Source organism: Carcharodon carcharias, chromosome 5, assembly GCF_017639515.1.
Source record: "Carcharodon carcharias isolate sCarCar2 chromosome 5, sCarCar2.pri, whole genome shotgun sequence".
NCBI lineage: Eukaryota > Metazoa > Chordata > Chondrichthyes > Lamniformes > Lamnidae > Carcharodon > Carcharodon carcharias.
Genome location: NC_054471.1, coordinates 140,367,758 through 140,384,275, shown reverse-complemented (window position 1 = coordinate 140,384,275; position 16,518 = coordinate 140,367,758). Strand labels below are relative to the sequence as shown.

At 41.4% G+C, this 16,518-nt stretch overlaps 1 protein-coding gene across 1 annotated transcript in view; it reads left to right on the top strand.

The window, feature by feature from the left end:
* esco2 (establishment of sister chromatid cohesion N-acetyltransferase 2) overlaps positions 1-15,751 on the top strand; it is a 45,388-nt gene extending 29,637 nt beyond the window's left edge. Inside the window, exons 8-12 of the mRNA XM_041187892.1 lie at positions 2,188-2,319; positions 6,688-6,777; positions 8,096-8,239; positions 11,836-12,020; positions 14,961-15,751. Of these exons, the coding sequence (XP_041043826.1) occupies positions 2,188-2,319; positions 6,688-6,777; positions 8,096-8,239; positions 11,836-12,020; positions 14,961-15,093 (684 nt within the window). The 3' untranslated portion in view covers positions 15,094-15,751. The remainder of the gene's footprint in view (positions 1-2,187; positions 2,320-6,687; positions 6,778-8,095; positions 8,240-11,835; positions 12,021-14,960) is intronic.
* Positions 15,752-16,518: the final 767 nt, after the last annotated feature.

Below are 16,518 nucleotides of genomic sequence, written 5' to 3'. Positions count from 1 at the left end.
TTGGATGTGCACTTGCGGTGCCATGGTATACAAGGCTACGGGCCTAATGCTGGAAAATGGGATTAGAATAATTAGGTACTTGTTTGACTGGCGCAGACTCGATGGGCTGAAGGGCCTTTTTCTGTGCTGTAGATCTCTATGACACAAATGTCCTCTCAGAAGGAAATCTGCTATCCTTACCTGGTCTGTCCTACATATGTAATCCACAGTAATATGGTTGACTCTTAACTGCCTTCTGAAATGGCAAGCCGCTCAGTCGAAGGGGAATTGTCGATGGGCAACAAATGCTGGTCTTGCCAGTGATGCCCACATCCCGTGATAGAATTTTAAAAAAGCGTGAGACTTTTTGCATACAACCTGAGCAGTATTGAGAGCAATTTTACTCTCTTCATTTTCATTTACATTTTATTATGCCTCTGTTTATTGGCCAGTTTCTATTTTCAGAAAAGTGGAACCATTCAAATAAGCAGTTTCACAATAAAGCCTTGGGCCAATATTTCCCCTTGGTGATTTGGGGGCGCGACCCGCTCGCCGAGGGGAAAATGACATGGGATGACGTCGGGAGAAACCCCCGATGTCATCCCGGTCCCTTTAAATATTCACGAAGGCGGGCAGACAGCAAAATCAGCTGTCCACCCGCTGACCTGTCAATGGCCAATTAAGGCCGTTGACAGGCTAATTAACCTTATTAAACACCCTGCCCGGCCAACCTTAAGGCTGGCGGGCAGGCCAGCAGCCCCAGCGGGTTGCAGATTATTAATGAAACTTCATCCACTGGCGGGATGAAGTTTCATGTCCTTTTTTTAAAAATGTAATAAATTTTGTGTTTATTATTAACATGTCCCATCTCGTGTGACATTGTCACATGAGGGGGGCATGTTAATAATTTTAATATTTATCTATTCTTAGAGTTTACTTACCTCTCTCGAATCTCCCTGAGACAGCACTTTGCCGCAGAGAGCAGTGCGCACTTTAGACAGCTGGGGATTCTCTCTCCCCACACCCACCCCCACGCGCGCGCACGCACACACACACACACACACACACACACACACACACACACTGGTAGCACATAGTGCTTCTGATCGGGCAGGCCGCTGGGCGGGCCTTAATTGGCCCGCTCACTCAAAATGGCAGTGGGGTTCGGCTGCCCGCCTGCCGCTGAACCTGTAGGGCCTGCCCACCCATCGAGGTAAGAATTCTGCCCTTGGTTTTTCATAGTGAACTCAATGAAGAAAACTTTCCACGTTAGCATAGAATGTGCTCTGGCCTGTTGTTTTCAAGCATGTCTCAAGTATCATCCATGGCACTTCTGAGTTTTTTTGGGCCCATGCCCCATTTAGAATTTGAGCCCATAATCGACATTAACACTTCTACACTAACACTTGAATGCAGACAGAAGGAATGTTTGACAATCCATACTAAAGAAATAGGAGCTTGAGTCAGCCATTTGGCTAGATCATGGCTGATCTTCTACCTCAATTCCACCTTTCCACACTATCCCCACGTCCTTTAATTTACTACCCAAAAATCCAACCATCTCTGCCATGAATATACTCAACATCTGAGTATATGGGTGGAGAATTCCAAAAGATTCACAGCCCTATGAGTGAAGAAATTTCTCCTCATCTTAGTCCTGAATTGCAAACGCAAACACTGCTCCAGCATAAGATCTTGAGTAAATTGCTGCAATTTCATTCAGATGAGATTTTAAACAAACCCTGTCTGTCCTTTTGCGGTGTAAAAGGTCCCATGACACTGTTTGAAGAAGAGCATAAGAGTTATTCCAAAGTTTTGGCCAATATTTATCCGTTAACCAATATCATTAAAACAGATAAACTGGTCTTGCATCTCAATGCTGTTTGTGTGACCATGGTGTGTATGGATTGACTGCCGTTCTGCCTGCCGACAAACAATGATTACACCACCGTCAGTGAAATACTTATGAAAAGTGCTTTGCGATATCCTGAAGACATGAAAGTTGGTGTATAAGTACACATACAATATTTTAAGAATCTCGAAGTTATTTCAGCAATTTTAGGAAATTAATCAGGGAAAGAAAATAATATTAAAGCTAGGAGAATTTTAAGTATTTTAATTAATTTTTGAAGCTCTAATAATGCTGATGGCCACCTGTAGTGCTATCCTTGGTAGATTTATTGATTTCTTGTCATTGCTATTTTGCAGGATGCAGGTCAAAAGCATTTTGGAGCTGTCATCTGCAAGTCCTGTGGAATGATTTATACAGCGGCCAGCCCTGAGGATGAAGCACAACATGTTCAGTATCACCAAAGGTTCCTAGAAGGGCTCCGTTACGTGGTACGAAAGGTTTTATTAAATTTAATGCATCTTTGTATGCAACTTTGTTCAAAATCAGGTTTTGAATTTTTCAAAAATATATCCAAAATGTAACATTCTACTAGTTGATCTCCATGAAGTGGAGCCCAGGAATCAGGAGTGAGTATTGGTTAGGATAATTGGACAAAGACTTTCAGGCTTTATCAAATCCCCATTTTAAAGTCATGCATTTTGTCCTTAATCCTATAAATTCCTTTGTACACATTTATAATTGAAACTATGACTGTAAATTTGTCATACTCTAATTATACAGTTACACCAGCAGTAACCCTGTGCTCCATTGGTTGGGTAGCATTATTACAGCTTCTGGTGTTAAAGAGAAGAAAAATTTACATTTTTCACTTTTCATGACTACTGGCTGTCGCAAAGAACTCTACAGCCAATCATGTACTTTTGAAGTATAGTCACTGTTGTAAGGTAGGTAACACAGCAGCCAATTTACATGCAGCAGTCTCCCACAAACAGCATTGTGATGACCAGACAATCTGTGCTTGTGATGTTGATTGAGAGATAAATATTGAGACATAGATAAAGCTGGTGAGTGGTATGGCATGATGAAGCAAACAAACGTTGCTATGATTGCTTGCTTTTGTGGGGAAAAGTGAGATCCGTATAAGTTTCCTTCCTATTGCCCCCCCTTCCTTCCAGTCACCCATGATTCTGTGCTGCTACTGTATTTCCCTCCATGTTCAGGACCCCTGTGCCTTTCTCCTTAAATACTGGGGTAGACTTATATTGTCTGAGGTGCCAGCTTTCAAATGAGATGTTGAACCAAGGCCCTGTCTGCTCTGTCAGGTGAATGCAAAAATCCCATGACACTATTCTGAAGGAGAGGAGAGTTGTCCCTGGTGGTCAAAGTTTATCCGTTAATCAAATCACGAAAAAATTTGGACATTGTCACATTTCTGCTTGTGGGAGCTTGCTATGCCTCAATTGGCTGCCATATTTCCTACATAAAGAAAGAAACTCTTCCTATTTTTGTCTGTCTTTTCCCACTCCCTCTTTCTCTTAACAGCACCCTTTCTTCTTCAGCTGTTCCCTCTCTTCCACCCTAGGGGTGGTCTGCTTATAGAATGTATGCCCCAATTTCAGAATAAATGAGTAAAAGCCTCTAGAGATCATTGGTATGGAGGTGAGTGAGGTGTAGGAGAAATCTTGCATTCAGTCTGTAAGCTGTTTTAATCTTGCCGATTGTAGAGGTGTACCACAAATTCAGCAGAATGAGAATATAGTTGGAATATGAAAAACACGCAGCAAGGGGACCAAAAAACTGAGGGCGTAGCAGGTGGGTACCCATTTGGGAAAAGGTGTGCATGAAATTGATGCATGCCGCAAATTTCACTCGGTCCTCTCACTTCAGACTTTATGCAGCTGATATGATTCCACCATAGATCTCCATTAGGAAATATAGGCTTGGGGCTGCAAGCGAACGCCAAAGACAGTGGTCCCAGGCTTGTGGTGGAAAGTGTAGCCATCCTGTATAGCTGGATAGAGACAGAACAAGGTAAAGGGTATAACATTGACATATAGGAATTCACAAGATTTCCGTGGCCATCCCGATGTGGAAATCAACTTGGAGGTAAAGTCCTCCTTTCTCATTTTTACAGGGAGTGATATTACCATGGGGAGATTTTCCAATGTGGCTGGTTTGGTGACAACAACTCAGAGATTTGGCAGCTGTAGATTTTATAAAATGGGTTTTGTTGCACAGATTAGTTTTGGATCAGGGAATAACAATGTTTGGATATATTCAGTGGGCTTAGTTTCAGCTGAAAGGTAAAACTACTTAAAAAAAAAAATTTGATCACTTGAGCTTAGTTTTACCTTGTTTTTACATAATCTTGCTACTGAGCACTGTTGTTTGTCTCTTACTTAACAGATTTTAGAACATTCAGGGATATCAATGTTTTTAGATTAATGAAGGCCTTTCTTGTCCATCTTTTTATTAATGCTTGTTATGTGTGTGTCACTGGCAATATGTTTATAATTTATACCTAGTTGCCCCTGAGAAGATAATGCTGGTTCCTCATCCAGCATCACCACACCAGGTGTATGGTGAAAGTGCTCCCAGAATGTTAGGTAGAAAGTTCCAGTGGCCATGAAGGAATGTTGATGTAAGCCTAAGTCAGGATGCTGTGTGACTTGGGGAACTAGGAAGTAATGCTGTTTTCATGCACCAGTTTTATCATCCTTCTTGATTTTAAAGGTTTGCAAGCTTTTGTTGCTTCACTCCCACTCCCTACCTGTCACCCCCTAGTTTAAAATAAAAGCCCATGAAATCATGATTCACCCACGCCTCCCCACCATGTTTACTATGATTGACTATCAATACTAGGGTGTAAAAGCAAAGAACTGCGGATGCTGGAAATCCAAAACAGAAACAGAAATACCTGGAAAAACTCAGTAGGTCTGGCAGCATCGGCGGAGAAGAGCACAGTTGATGTTTTGAGTCCTCATGACCCTTCAACAGAACTAAGTAAAAATAGGAAAGGGGTGAAATATAAGCTGGTTTAAGGGGGAGGATTGTTGGGACAAGAAGCCTGTAATAGGTGGAGTTAACCAAAAGATGTCACAGACAAAAGGACAAAGAGGTGTTGAAGGTGGTGATATTATCTAAAGGAATGTGCTAATTAAGGGTAGACAGCAGGACAAACAAGGTACACCCTCCACCTCTTTGTCTCTCTATCTCTCCGCCCCCCACACACACACCTTAAACCAGCTTATATTTCAACTCTTTCTTGGACTCGAACGCAAGTTCTGTCGAAGGGTCATGAGGACTCGAAACGTCAACTCTTTTCTTCTCCGCCGATGCTGCCAGACCTGCTGAGTTTTTCCAGGTAATTCTGATTTTGTTACAGATAGCTTTAGTGTGGGTGGGGTGGGGTAAAGGAATACTAAAAAGGCTAAAAGGTAGAGATAAACAATGGGTGGAAATACATTTAAAAATAATGGAAATAGGTGGGAAAAGAAAAATCTATATAAATTATTGGAAAAAACAAAAAGGAGGGGGAAGAAATGGAAAGAGGGTGGGGATGGAGGGGAGAGTTCATGATCTAAAATTGTTGAACTCAATATTCAGTCTGGAAGGCTGTAAAGTGCCTAGGTGGAAGATGAGGTGCTATTCCTCCAGTTTGCGTTGAGCTTCACTGGAACAATGCAGCAAGCCAATGACAGACATGTGGCTATGAGTGCAGGGTGGAGTGTTGAAATGGCAAGCGACAGGGAGGTCTGGGTTATGCTTGCGGACAGACTGAAGGTGTTCTGCAAAGTGGTCACCCAGTCTGCGTTTCGTCCCTCCAATGTAGAGGAAACCGCATTGGGAGCAACGAAAGCAGTAGACTAAGTTGAGGGAAGTGCAAGTGAAATGCTGCTTGCACTTGAAAGGAATGTTTGGGGCCCTTGGACAGTGAGGAGAGAGGAAATGAAGGGGCAGGTGTTGCATCTTCTGCGGTTGCAAGAGCAGGTGCCGTGGGAGGGTTTGAGGAGTATGGGGTGATGGAGGAGTGGACCAGAGTGTCACGGAGAGAATGCCACCAGGGGGGTGAAAGGAAGATGTGTTTGGTGGTGGCATCATGCTGGAGTTGGTGGAAATGGTGGAGGAATACTAGGGTGTAACTTGACTCAAAGTTTTTTCTCCCATTATTGTTAGCACCCGGCCTCCATAGTGTGATATTTAATATTAGATTATGATAACCTCTTATTAATTGATTTTGTCTTGTGCTCAACACCATTAATTTCTGGTCACGAAGTGTTTTTATGCATGGTTCTCAACAAAACTTGCTCTGGTGACTGGCTTAAACTGCCTTTTTAAGACAGGATTACTCTGATTTTTAGCGTTAATAATTAGTGTGTTCTTAATTGGTCCTGGCTCTGTTGTTGGTGAGGTTCTGAAGTTCAGGGCTGGATTTTACAGTTACAATGGTCCTCTCCTCCCTCCCCATGCCCCCACCCCCGAGAAGGCCACCTGCTGGATTCTACGTGCTGGCGGGGAGCCTAAAACCCCACCTTTGGATTCAGTGACAGCCTTAACAAAGGTGATGTGGTTAACTATAGGTTAGAATGGAATCAGATTTAGCTGTACTATCCCTAAAGTCAAATGTCAACTGACCAGCCATGAAGTAGTGCCATTGGGTGACATGTTAAGAGGGCTGGTACAGACTATGGTAGGATAAACAAACATGCCTTCCTATCTGCAGGAAAGTGTGAAGAAAATGTCAGCAGAATGAAGAGAGGACCACACCATGTCACTTAACTATAACATACATTCTTTTGAATTGTTAAGTCTTGAAACTGCAGTTTTATAAAAAATATTTCTATTCAACACGACAGAGATGGAAGAAAGAGCGGGTGGTGGCAGAATATCTGGATGGAAAGATTATATTGATTCTGCCAGATGACCCTAAATATGCTCTCAAAAAGGTAAAAAAAAATAGCATATTGATGGACTTGCTCCTAAAGCCTATAGTATATTGGTGATTGATTAAATATAAATCTTAAGCACAGGTTTCAACAGAATGGCTTGATGTCACTTGGAATAAAATCAATTGATGCAATCTATTCTTTTTTTAGTTCAAAATAATTTAGTTCAAATTTGCTGATAATTCAGTTTTATAAGTACTGACTTCCTGGGCAGAAGTTTGTCCTTGGCAGGGGTGCTCAGTGGGGCCAGCTGCCACCCACGATCGACACCACACTGCAATTTTAAGCGGGCAGGCCAATTAAGTCCCACCTGGTGTGAAACACTAGCGGCAGAGCTCAGCAATGCCTGTGTGGGCGGGGGGAATAGGCGAGTGGGCCTCTTGCGAACTTTGCTCATGCATGCGAAACAGCACTTCAATCTCTCTGAAGGACGGGTTGCCTCGGAGATGAAGCGCTGTTTTAAAAAAAATGAAGAAAATAAAAATGTCATAAAACATGTCCCCTCATGAGACTCTCACATGAGTAGGGACATGTTTTTAATGCAAGTGTGAAATGTTAATTTAATTTTTATTTGCTTAAGGAAACTTCATCCCGCCCATGGATGAGGTTTCCTAAAAAGCGCAATGGCCGCTTAGCGTTTTCACTTGCCTGCCAACCATAAGGTTGGACGGGCAGCTTAAGTTTGAATTTAATTACCTTTGTAATGGCCTTAATAGGCCTTTTAATTGTCGGTGGGCATTCTGCCAACTCCAGTGCACGCCCACCGAACGAAATATCACGGGACTATGCGATGATGTTGGGACGCTCGCCAGACGTCATCACGCATCATTTTACGCTTGGCCACTCGCCGGACTCCATATTCTACCCCCTATTTCCATGTGTTAAAGGTTAACTTAGATTTTTGGATAGATTGATAATCTCAGCTGACGCTTCAAAGCAAGCTTTGTGGATTGCTGCCTATACCACCAACCCAAGGGTGAGGAAAGAGACCTGGAAGAAGGGAAACAAAGTAGCTCCATGAATTGTTTCCTTTTTAAAAACAAATAAATGCACTCCTCACATTTGGTATAAGAGGGGACAGGAGAAAAATAAGTTTGAGGAGGTAGTTATGTATTCAAAGATCTAAGAGTTACTGATCTGCAAGATGGTCATGGAACAGTTGGTGGTTTTAGAGAGTGTAGGACAGAGAAGCTTAATCTGATCAAACCAAATCTAATGATTGATCACTTGGCTGATTGTGTCTATGGTAAGATCAAGTTTGCTTCCTTCTTATTTAAGAGAACAAAGATGGAGATGTGCATGCTTTTTTTTAAATAAGGTAGAAGAAGTGCGAGAGTTGGTCGATAATGAGCTGGGGTTTCAGCAAGCCACATTAAGCTACCCAGGACGCAGCAAAACCTACATGTTTGTGTCTAATGAGAAGAAGATTGTTGGCTGTCTTATCGCGGAACATATCAAACAGGTAAAGCTTCTATACACATCTGTACACATACAACTGAGATGGTGTACATGTTCATAAAAATGGTGGTTGGTGAAACTGGGCTGTGAAATAAAATCTATTATTTATGTCAAGTAGTGTTAAAGTTAAATCAACATCTAGAAAATGTTTTAAATTAAAACAAAATTACTTGGCTTAACTAAACTACTTGCTTAAACCTGCAGAAAAACCATGCTGATGTACTAATGTGCCTTCATCTTCATAATTTTTTTGCTAAAATGTACAGTAAATGCTGTACATCCCACATCCCAAGAATAAATATATTTTTTAATTGAGCTCTTTTTATACTTCTGCTCCACTGTGCTCTCAGACTTCATAGCCACAGCACAATCACTTTCATGCCTCGATCACTCATTCATATGAGTGCTGTTAGAGCCCAGATATCCTCCAGACTCCAAATTATACATCTCAACTTTCATTCCCACTCCTCATGACTGGTCATAGTCCATGCCTATTGCACCACCATCTTCCAGTTTATCTCAACCCCTAGCAACTTTGTCCTGTTTCCTTCCTACTGTATAATCCAGTCCCTCCTGACTCAATTTCTAACATAACCTTCTCTGCCATCAACTCATATACTGTCACAATTATTCTGACCCAAATCCAACCCAGTATGTGTTGCTTCCCATCTTACTGAGGCCTGTGGAACTATTAACTGGTAGGATATTGAGTACTGTACATCACTGAAGAAACAGAAGCCATATACAATGTGTGCAGAAGGGACAAGAGGCAGGAGGAGAGACTAACAGAAACAAAGGCTGGAATTTTCCATTTTGGATTTCCTGCCACATCCAGTCATGAATGGTGGTGGGCAATTAGACAACTCGCTGGAGGAGGAGGCTCCACTAATATCCCCATCCTCAACGATGGAGGAGCCCAGCACATCAGTGCAAAAGATGAGGCTGAAGCATTTGCAACAATCTTCACTCAGAAGTGCCAAGTGTATGATCCATCTCTGCCTCCTCCGGAGGTCCCCAGCATCACAGATGCCAGTCTTCAGCCAATTCAATTTACTCCAAATGATATCAAGAGCTGTAGGCACAGGATACTGCAAAGGCCACAGGTACTGACAATATTCCGGCAATACTATTGAAGACTTGCGCTCTAGAACTTGCTTTGTCTCCTAGCCAAGATGTTCCAGTACAACTACAACTCTGGCATCTACCGGGCAATGTGGAAAATTGCCCAGGTATATCCTGTGTACACAAAGCAGGACAAATCCAATCTGGCCAGTTACTATCCCGTTAGTCCACTCTTGATCATCAGTAAAATAATGGAAGGGGTCATCAACAGTGCTATCAAGCAGCACTTGCTTAGCAATAGCCTGCTCACTGAGTTTGGGTTCTGCCAGGGTCACTCAGCTTCCTACCTCATTACAGCCTTGGTTCAAACATGGGCAGAAGAGCTGAACTCTAGGTGAGGTGAGAGTGACTGCCCTTGACATCAAGGTCGCATTTGACCGAGTGTGGCATCCCTTAGCAAAACTGGAGTCAGTGGGAATCGGATGGGGGTGATCTCTCCACTGGTTGGAGTCATACCTAGCACAAAGGAAGATGGTCTTGGTTGTTGCAGGTCAATCATCTCAGTTCTAGGACATCACTGCATCTTCAGCTGCTTCATCAATGACCTCCTTCCCATCATAAGGTCAGAAATGGAGATGTTCACTGATGATTGCACAATGTTCAGCACCATTTATGACTCTGACACTGAAGCAGTCCGTGTCCAAATGCAGCAAAACATGGACAATTTCCAGGCTTTGGCTGACGAGTGGCAAGTAACATTCGCGCCACACAAGTGCCAGGCAATGACCATCTCCAACAAGAGATAATCTAACCGTTACCCTATGACATTACCATCACTGAATCTCCCTCCCCAACTACCAACATCCTGGGAGCTACCATTGACTGAACTGGACTAGTCATATAAATACTGTGGCTATAAGAGCAGGTCAGAGGCTAGGAATCCTGCAGCAAGTAACTCACCTCCTGACTCCCCAAAGCCTGACCATGATCTACAAGGCACAAGTCAGGAGTTGATGGAAAACTCTCCACTGTTTGAATGAGTGCAGCTCCAACAACACTCAAGCTTGACATCATCCAGGACAAAGCAGCCCGCTTGATTGGCTCGCCTTCCACAAACATACATTCCCTCCACCACTGACCCACTGTGGCAGCAGTATGTACCATCTGCAAGATACATTGCAGAAACTTACTAAGGCTCCTTAAACAGCACCTTCCAAACCCATGATTGCTACCATCTAGAAGGACAAAGGAGAAGACACATGGGAACTCCACTACCTGTAAGTTCCCCTCCAAGCCACTCACCATCCATACTTGGAAATATGTCACTGTTCCTTCACTGAAGCTGGGTCAGAATCTTGGAACCCCCTCTAATAGCACTGTGGGTGTACCTACACTACACGGACCGCAGGAGTTCAAAAAGGCAGCTCACCACCAGCTTCTTAAGGGCAATTGGGGATGGGCAATAAATGCTGACCTAGCCAGTGACGCCCACGTGCCATAAATGAATGAAAAAGATAAAATTCAAATTCCACTATCTGTCGCAGTGGGTTTCGAACCAGGGTGTCCAGATCATTACCCTGGGTCTCTGGATTACTCGTCCAGTGTCAATATTGCTACGTCTCCAGAATGACCCACTTCTCCTATTTCATATTGTCGTATTAATTGGCTTGAAGTGCTTTGGACATTTTGCAAATTCTTTATTTTTTCATCAGTACCTTGTTCGTCGTTCGAGGTGAAAAGATGACCATTTGCACCATCTGGAGTGTTTAATAGAGTTTTGATGGGTACATAGGTGAGTGCTAAGGCTGATCTGAGCCTGGAAGGTTCAGCTGAAGGATACCACAAACAACTGTGTTTGGATGAGTTGCTGGCTCTGGATTTCCCCTCCTTGCGTTTTCTCTTTGCCTCCAATATCTTCTAGCTTTCAAAGGAGGCTGCATTTTTTTTATTCGGTTGTGTCAGGTGCACTGATCCTGGGCAAGCTTCTCCCAAGACTCTTAAGTACAGCAGTACATTATCTGTAACTTTGGTCATGGAGCGCAAGACTGTTAGATGAAAAGTGAAACAATGATAGAGTGGTAATGCAGTATGGCACATATCCCAATTAATGTAGTAGTAGAGTGGAATTGGTTTTTTTTTCTCCCTAGATGAGAAGTATTTTTTTGGGGGGGGGGGTGAAAGGTGTCAAGTTCTTCTTGTGTCCCCCCCTTTATTGGTTAACAAAGGCATCTATTAATTCATGTATCTGATCAACACAACTAACATTTACAAAAATGACGACCAACACATCAAGGTTAGATAGATACGTTAAAAAAATGTTTTCTTAAAGAAAAAAATTTGTTATCCTGAGTTTGCTTCTGTTGCTGTTTATTGAAACGAGATTTAACTTTCAATGTGCTATCCAAAATTGAGCAGTGAACTTATTTTGTGTACAGGAAGTCCAGTTGTAAATTTCTATGGTTGAGATGGGAGTACTATTTCTAGGGATTCACTGTTTGAGTCAATTTAGTCTTCAATCTTCCTGTGGTATCTCCAAAGGCCTTTCGAGTGCTATCTGAGCCTACTGATCAGAAAAACTCTGAGAACGATGAACTATCTGAATATCATCGTGCTTGGAGATGTTCTACAATGCCAGAAGAGGCTATCTGTGGCATAAGCAGAATATGGGTCTTCAGTTTGATGCGGAGAAAAGAAATTGCCAGCAGAATGGTTGACATTGTCAGGTAAGCCCTCAGTGTGCTTTACAGTATCAGGAATTCAACCCAGATTAGTCCATATAGCTAAAATGTTTGTATTTTCACATGTTTTGAAGTCATTGTATCCTGCAAATGTCACCAATCTGCTTTAGAATAGCTATGCAAAGAGCACTACTGGTATCCAAATTTTCAATCACGTACCACCAGCAAGGAACTTTACCTGCCCTTGATTTTCTGATAGGGCTGGTGACATCCCTTATTGCCAGCTCATTTTTGGAAAATTAACCCCATACTGCCAAAACATGTATAATGCAGGAACTTCAACTAAATTGAAGGCAAATTATGTTGAATATCTAAATGAGCATCTGTTGCTGTGGAATGTGCATTCCATTTATATTGCTTTAATTTTGTGAATGTTGTCATGTGTTGAGAGAGTTTGTGATCTGAACAGCAATCTGCGTCTTTGCCATGAATGCTGAGATCGCTGACCTTAATTCAAATGTACAAAAGGATCTTTTCTCTGCCTTTAGCATGAGACATTACGCAGGATTTATAAACTTTATTGCTGGGGAGTACATCTCTAGGCAAAGAACTGGATTTGCTTAACAGAGCATGGCTGGAGTAGGCATGAATGAAACTGCTGCCTATTAGTGATGTCTCTTCTGACTTTTCTAATTGCTGCTAAAAAAGTGCCAGGTAAAGAGCCCAGGTCTTAAGCTCTGGAATCCTGCTATCCCCTCTCTTCCCCAAAACCCCTCTATGCCTCCTTCCTCTAAGTCACTCCTTAAAACCTACTTCTGACCAGGCTTTTGTTCACCTGCCCTAATATGTGGCATGGTTTCAAATTTTGCCTGCTTAACAGTCCAGTGAAGCATTGTGGGAGGTTTTACTATGTTAAAGGTGCTTTACAAATGGAAGTTTTGGACCAGCCAACTATTTCGGCATCAGGTGCGATGGAGCCATTTCTTGGAACAGTCTCTGAACATGCACATAGGACCAGAGCCACTTCAATCCCAAATGGAACCCATTGATAACTAACAACAAACCACCTCACTTAATCCTCTCACTGGGGAAGCAATTAGGAGTAAAAGCAGAAAATTCTGGAAAAACTCAATGGGTCTGACAGTATTTGTGGAGAGAGAAAGTTCACATTTCGTGTCTGTTTGACGCTTCTTTTGAAGAAGGGTCATAAGGGCTCAACATTGACTCTTTCTTTCTCTCTCCACAAATGCTGTCAGACCTGCTTAGTTTTTCCAGCATTTTCGTTTTTATTTCAGATTTCCAGCATCCGCAGTATTTTCCTTTTAAGCAGTTAGGTACATTGAAGTGTACCAGATGTAAATAGATTTTAATTAGTAGTTTTGCTTGTTCCTCTGTACAAGGAGTTATGGCATAAATATTAGGATGATCATATTTATGCCCTAGAACTCAACATAGAACCGTTGAGAACCTTTCCTAATGTTGGTTTGAATTATGAAGAAACATAACACAAAACATATTATCTGCCAGGTGCTGATTCAACATTTTAAAAATCTGTGGTTCTTCCCCAGCCTACTTCATTGTTGTAGGTCGGTCTGCTGTTCTTGCTGAAATCACACTTCCCTAAGCATATTCTGCCAATTTCAGTTCATTGAAATAAACTGTCTGTTTAAGCCAGTAACTCATCACACACAACGAATAAGTTATCACAGTAAAGGACTTCCAGTAAAGCAGCAAAATTAATAAATCCTGACAGTCGGGTGTCATATACAATTGTATTATGTTACTGGTCTAGTATTCCGGAGGTCTGGACAAATAATCCAGAGAAAAGAGCTCAGTTCCGACCATGCTATTTTGTGAATTGGAATCTAGTTTTAATAAATCCAGGGAACAAATTACCATGCTGGTAGTGGTCAATAATATTGTTTAGGAAAGAAGACTTCACACCCATAACTGATTTAAGTCTATATGTGACTCCAGTCCCACACCTACGTGGTTGATTTTTAAGTGACCCCTAACTTGATTTGCCAAGCCGCTCAGTTGTATCAAAACTGTTACAGCACCTCCACCATTTCAGGGTCACTAGGTTTGCCCACATATTATATAGGATATAAAACATTAAAAAAGGCCAAAATAGAAACAAAAAAACTGCGGATGCTGGAAATCCAAAACAAAAACAGAATTACCTGGAAAAACTCAGCAGGTCTGGCAGCATCGGCGGAGAAGAAAAGAGTTGACGTTTCGAGTCCTAACTCGAAACGTCAACTCTTTTCTTCTCCGCCGATGCTGCCAGACCTGCTGAGTTTTTCCATTAAAAAAGGCCAGTTAGCCCAATCACTCCATACTGGTGTTAATGCTCCACTTAAGCCCCCTCCCATTCTTCCACATCTACCTATCAGAATAGCCTTCTATGCTTTTTATTTGCTTATCAAGCATCCTCTTAAATACATCTGCACTATTCACCTCAACTACTCCCTGTGGAAGAGAGTTCTATATTCTCACCATTCTGAGTAAAGAAGTTTCTTATGAATTCCCTATTTCATTTCTTGGTAACCATCTTATATTGATGGCCTTTAGTTTTACTCTTGCCAACAAGTGGAAACACTCTGGGTGGTATTTTCCACCCCCGCCCGCTGCTGGGATTGCCCGGTCCTGCCGAAAGTCAACAGGCTTTTTACTGGACCACCAAATCTCCCACAGCGGGTCCTGCCCAAAATGAGGCAGGAAAATCCCAGCCTCTATGTCTATTCGATCAAAATCTTCCATAATTTTGATGACTTCTATTAAATTGATTCCCTGTCTTCTTTCAAAAAGAGACCCAGCTTGTTCATCCTTTTCTGATGACCAGCCAGAGAATTACTTTTCCTTTTTAAATTAAAACTGGCAGCATTACAAATAATGATTTTCTTTTTATATTACCTTATTCTGTTTCTTAAATGCACCTTGAATTTTGCATAATTAAATTTAACATACTTCCATCTCTTTCAGAAATACGTTCATGTATGGAACTTGCCTAAATAAGAATGAAATTGCCTTCTCTGACCCAACACCATCTGGCAAGCTTTTTGCAACTAAATACTGCCAAACCCCAAATTTCCTTGTTTATAATTTTATTGGTTAACCTGGAAAAACTAAAGTTTGGCTTTCAGTAGCCATTTACCTTCTGATGAATTCAGCTTTACCTCTGCATGTTATATTGTGGATAACATTTATTGGAAAAAAACTCACTTTGGCTTTATAAAATGTAGACTAATCTCTGAATATCTGATTTTAGAAACATATACTGTTCTTTTGACATACTTTGCACTGTTTGCTATGTGCTCTCTTAAATTAAGTTTTGGGAGTTTTTGCAATGTTGAAGGTTACTGAATGTTAATTATGCCATGTTAAACTGGGTTTGTGGAAACTTTTTAAGATGCTAAATGGAAAGGATTGATCGGGAAAAGTAAATATAGGTCTTGTTTGTTTTTATTGTTCACCTTTCTCTCCATTAAAGTACCTGCCTATAGCACAGGCTGCTTGAGTGCAGGTTTCCCAATATAAAATTTAGTTTTGAAGACTGAGATATTTGCATAATAGCCTTGCCACTGTTGGTAAATTTCTGAAGATTGACCATATCTTATTGTGCATATTTTAAAAGCTTTTGGTCCTTCAGAACATTTAATCCAACATAATTCTCAAGTAACATTTTGTGTCAGTAAAAATTACTTGTTAGGTTTTCTACTTGTTTGATCAAAAAATTAACGTTTTTGTCCTACCACAATAAAATCTTTAATGAAGTATTCATCGTCATTTTTATTTTCCTATTACTATTTCGATGTTTTGTGTGTCAAGGCTTAAGCCACTTTGTTTTTGAAAATATGATTCAACTGACTGGAAATTCTGTAATTTGAAATGAGACAGAACAAACTACTTAAAAATACAAAACCACCTTCCAAGGTGAAGGTGAAAAAGAAACAAATCACCCTCTGGGGATTTTGAAAAGAGAGACATTTCCTATCATTCAGAGACTCATTGAAACTTTTCACTGTCTAAGGAAAAGACATTAAAATGCAAATTGCTGGATATTGAAACAATGGGTACCATAGAGAAGCCTGCCTGAAGCCCCTTGGAAACACACAATAGGTAAAGTGTAACAGGCAACGCTGTAACCAATTCAGAGGAAGCTGGATGAAGCTGGGCTCTCTTGGAACAAGTGAATTAATAAGTTTGGAAGCCAACTTTACTAGAAATCTACCAGTGAACTGGGATCTCGTAATAATTGCAACATCTTCCACGTCTGACCACATCCATGAAACCAGCTAATCCAAATTGGCCACGTTGTTAAAAATCTGCGCCTCAAGGACAATCAAAAGGCACAACTGTATTTTGTTTTACCTGTGTGTGGGCCTGAATGACTGCATGAGGGCTGAATGTTTGACGTCACGTTTTTATTTTTTTCCTCTGGTTTAATGGTTAAAAAATTTGCTCTCTTTGACTCAAGAAAACCTTGTTTTATTGGTTCCATATTGCTCATAGCTTAACTAGTTACATTTGGATTTGGAAA